The 5,000-nt window shown below is 33.4% G+C and overlaps 1 protein-coding gene across 5 annotated transcripts in view; it reads left to right on the top strand.

The window, feature by feature from the left end:
* LOC149131416 (methyltransferase-like protein 27) overlaps window positions 1-5,000 on the top strand; it is a 59,644-nt gene that overhangs the window by 37,674 nt on the left and 16,970 nt on the right. For all 5 annotated transcript variants that reach the window (XM_089339836.1, XM_089339838.1, XM_089339837.1 and 2 more), the window contains one exon: window positions 2,305-2,436. In XM_089339836.1, the coding sequence (XP_089195962.1) occupies window positions 2,305-2,436 (132 nt within the window). The remainder of the gene's footprint in view (window positions 1-2,304; window positions 2,437-5,000) is intronic.

Raw genomic sequence — 5,000 nt, 5'->3', positions numbered from 1 at the left:
CATGGCTAGGTCCTGGTATTTTTTCTATTTTCTCTATACCTTTCGTATTGATTTTTTCATCATTTGGGACTATAAAGTCAATTATCTGGCACTTTATATGCTCTTTATCTTCCACTACTGAATCAGGCCTTCTGGCTTCTATTACTCTGTCAGTCTGAATGTTGAAGTCCCACAACATCTTGCATTTCTTAGCTTCTAGTACTTTACTAGGTTCATGTTCATACCATTTATTAGTATGTTCAAATCCTACCTTTCTACATAACACCCAGTGGATTGCTCTCTCTAGATTGTCATGTCTTTTCTTGTATTCTTTCTGTGCCAAAATGTGACATTCACTTACTATATGAGTAACACTTTCCTCTTTTGATTTGCATAACCTACATTGAAAATCTATTTGGTATTTGTCTATCTTGGCTTTTATCCAATTAGTCCTTAATGCTTCAACTTGTGCAACTGCTAACAAACTTTCTGTCTTCCTTTCTGCAGCCATAACCATGTCTCACTACTACTACTTGCTGCAACTATCTTTGGGAATCTACTATGCAACGCCTCCCCCTGCCAGTCAGATAATTTCTGTTCTTTTTTTTTTCTGGTTTTTAACTTCGTTTGGGATTTTGGTTTCCTTATGTCTTGCTGTGACTCTAGCAGTTTTTAATAAACTTCCTTCACTATTACCTACATAGGAGTCTATATCTACTCTAACTAACTCCACGCAGTCTTCTACTGATATTAACCCTCTTCCGCCTTCCTTTCTAGGTAAGTATAATCTTGCTATCCCTGCCTTTGGCTGGAGTCCTCTATTCATATTGAATTCCTTCCTAGTTCTTCTGTCTAGTTTTGCTAATTCAATTTTTGTCCAGTCTAAAAAAAATGGTCTTTTAACATATACCATGTTTATCTTAAGCTATAATTAGTACATATTTAAACTGAAATTGATCTCTCACCTTAATGTATAATCTTCCTGGGAAAACTAAAATTTTTAATTTTATCCATGGATGGCATATAGTTTTACTTAATTTTTTTTCATATCACTTTTGCTATTGCTGTCATATATATATTATGGAATAATTACTATTAAGCATTGTGTAGAATATATATATCGTCCCCCATAAAACCTCTTTCGCCATTGCAATCAGGCATATAAAAACTATCTGCCCTTTTCGTCTAAAAGACGGTGGCGTGGCGATCTTCTCGATGGATTCCGTTGATAGCCGGATCCGTCCCACACGCGACAACAGGTGATCGACATAGACCCACACGTCAGAATGCAGGACAGTTTCGGATATGCTCGGGGACGGCACTTCCGTGCCTGTAGAGTTTATCTCGAACAGGCAAAGCTTCCCGGTAGCCCTACCATGCCAGAGATTTCTGGAAGTTATCCACCGGTCTCAGGCTGATGGTTCTCCGGAGGAGAGCGGTTAGCTGACCGTCCTCGACGTCCAAGGTCACCCCAAGAACGTCATCGCGCTTTCCTCTACTAATCCTCTATAATGATAATAAATGATCTCAGTTAGTTTCGGTGATGAATATTCAGTATTTCGATCAACTGATGTATCTACTGTTTGAATGAACGTGTTTGTGGGCTGAGTATTTCTCGAATGGGAGAATCTTCAATATAATCTTTCAGCAGTAACCAATATGATTCAGTGTGTGACAAAGCTGGACCTTTGAATTACAGCTACAGTCCATCTAATGGGCTTCCATACAGTTTCTATCTATCCATTTCTAATCACAAGAGAGCTAATTGTTAAAGAACATCGAAGTTGTGAAGAAATGGCTCACCAATTTGGCTACTTCGCATATCAATGCTCTCCCTCTCTCTCTCTCTCTCTCTCTCTCTCTCTCTCTCTCTCTCTCTTCTCTCTCCCTCTCTTTCTCTTTCTCTCTCTCTCTCTCTCTCTCTCTCTCTCTCTCTCTCTTGCACGCATACGCGCACGCCCACTCAGGCATATTTCCGCGCACACAATTATAATGACGTTTACTCTTTTTACTCTCTTTTACTTGTTTCAGTCATTTGACTGCGGTCATACTGGAGCATTGCCTTTAGTCGAGCAAATCGACCCCAGGACTTATTCTTTGGAAGCCTAGTACTTATTCTATCGGTCTCTTTTGCCGAATCGCTAAGTTACGGGGACGTAAACACACCACCATCGGTTGTCAAACGATGCTGGGGGACGACAAACACAGACACAAGCATATACACACATACATATATATACATATATACGACGGGTGAATATTGCTTTAAATCATCTATCGGAATATTACATATATATGAATCTTTTTCTTTCGTATATTTCTTAGGATTTGGGTCCAAATCGATACAGAGGTCCAGTATACGCAAGTCAGGCCTTAGCAAATTTATATGAGGACAATGTAAGAGCGTCTACACGAATTCTTGACGTTGCAGCTGGCAGTGGTCTTCTTGGAGAAAAGGTAAGAATTATATTGTCATGCTATTTCTTCACTATGCACACTTTCCACTCATTTCTAAGGTGTTTTATCATTGTTGCCGTGTAGCCCAGATTAAAACTGTCAAGCAGGTCTTTGATCAAAAGCATTCCAACCGTGACCATATAGAGTTTCATTTCCAATATCTCCTTTCTTTATTTACGAGTGTGGAGTATGCGAGTCGATGGAGATTTGGCTGTTGTTTCTACCAGGTCGAACGTCCACGTAGAGCAACCTTTGGAATTTATATCCCTTTTAGATATTGCATACATCATAATTTGAAAACATGACTGTTGTTGATGTTAAACCCTAGGTCAATTCTGATCGAACAGCGTTTTGATTGAAGTTATTCCAGTCATGACTATTCTGTCTTTTTGCGTGAATATATATATATATATATATATATATATATATATATATATATATATATATATATATATATATATATATATATATATGAGTGTACGTGTACATAGACAAAGAGAGAGAGAGAGATTGCCAAATGTTTCCTTACTCCTTTACTACAGAAGGAGAATAGAGTACGATTTGGTGAAGACTTGGATGCTATCTCCTGCACCTCAAACAACTGCGAAATTGCACCTCTAGAAATGGCATGAGTTCTTAGGAGTTTTAAGAATTTATAACAGCTGGAATAAAAATTAGAAGAATATTAATTTCATAGATTGACATGGCGATTTGATTATTACGTAATTTTGAACTTATTGATTTATTTGAAGGACAGGTTGGATTCATTGACCTTTACTGGGTCTCCTTGACCCAGTAGGATCTGATCAATGTGGTTTATTTTCAATTTGAATTGTAAATAAGTGTTTACTTAACCGGTTAAATAGACATCGGTACACTCATACACTGGAGCTAACACAAGAGCCCCAAAATGATCGCTCGACCTGCAAAAGATAGCAACCAAATCATAATCTGACATCTGATAAAAACGAAAAACCATTGGATAACGAACTTCCAGTCATAAAAAGATAGAATGGTCATGGTTTTATCTTTCATTTTTTGGGCTCTAGATGAAGGAGCAGTGTCCATAGCCTTCATGGACTCTTCAAGCCTGGTGGTACTGATGCTGTTAATTCTCCACTTAAACTGTAACATCCTCAGGAAAAGCTTATGCAGGAAAGTAGACATGATTTGAGAATAAGCCTTTGTAGCGAAGTCGCTCTGGTATAATAAATATTAAATAGATATACTAATGTATATGTTTTGTGTATTTTCCGGTAGCTGCAATGGCGTAGCGAAATATATAACTCACACGTCATCGGTGTTAAAACACCTTAGAGTCATGGACAGGCGAGATAACTCGCCTTCAATCCCATTTGGGAGGGATGGACATCGATGTTTCGGTATTTTCGTAACTTGTCAACACCACGCACCCGCATGGGATGAAGGCAAGTCATCTGGTCAGTCCAATGACCTATATGCTCGTGGCTTGTTGGTATGACCGGAAATTGCACACCTACAAGAGGATTTACATATGGCTGTGTGGTAAGACACTTGCTTTCCAACCACATGGTTCCGGGTTCAGTTCCACTGTATGGCATTTTGGGCAAGTGTCTTCTACTATAGACTCGGGACAACCAAAGCCTTGTGAATGGATATGGTAGACGGAAACTGAAAGAAGCTCGTCGTATGTATATGTGTATATATATATATATATATATATATATATATATATACATATACATATATATATATATATATATATATATATATATATATATATATATATATGTGCATATATATATATATATGTGCATATATATATATATATGTGCATATATATATATATATGTGTATATATATGTGTATATATATATATATATATATATATATATGCATATATATATATATATATGCATATATATATATATATATGCATATATATATATATATATATATATATATATATATATATATATGCATATATATATATATATATATGCATATATATATATATATATATGCATATATATATATATATATATATATATATATATATGCATATATATATATATATATATATATATGTGCATATATATATATATATGTGCATATATATATATATATATATATATGCATATATATATATATATATGCAATATATATATATATATATGCATATATATATATATATATGCATATATATATATATATATATATATATATATGCATATATATATATATATGCATATATATATATATATATATATATATGTGCATATATATATATATATATATATGCATATATATATATATATATATATATGCATATATATATATATATATATGCATATATATATATGCATATATATATATATATGTGTGTATATATATATATATATATGCATATATATATATATATATATGCATATATATATATATATATATATATATATATATATATGTGCATATATATATATAGATATATATATATATGCATATGTGCATATATATATATAGATATATATATATATGCATATGTGCATATATATATATATATATATATATATATATCTATTATATAT

Source organism: Octopus bimaculoides, chromosome 22 (assembly GCF_046866305.1).
Source record: "Octopus bimaculoides isolate indiv1 chromosome 22, ASM4686630v1, whole genome shotgun sequence".
Taxonomy (NCBI): domain Eukaryota; kingdom Metazoa; phylum Mollusca; class Cephalopoda; order Octopoda; family Octopodidae; genus Octopus; species Octopus bimaculoides.
The sequence above is the reverse complement of the archived record's forward strand: the minus strand, read 5'-3'. Positions and strand labels throughout refer to the sequence as shown.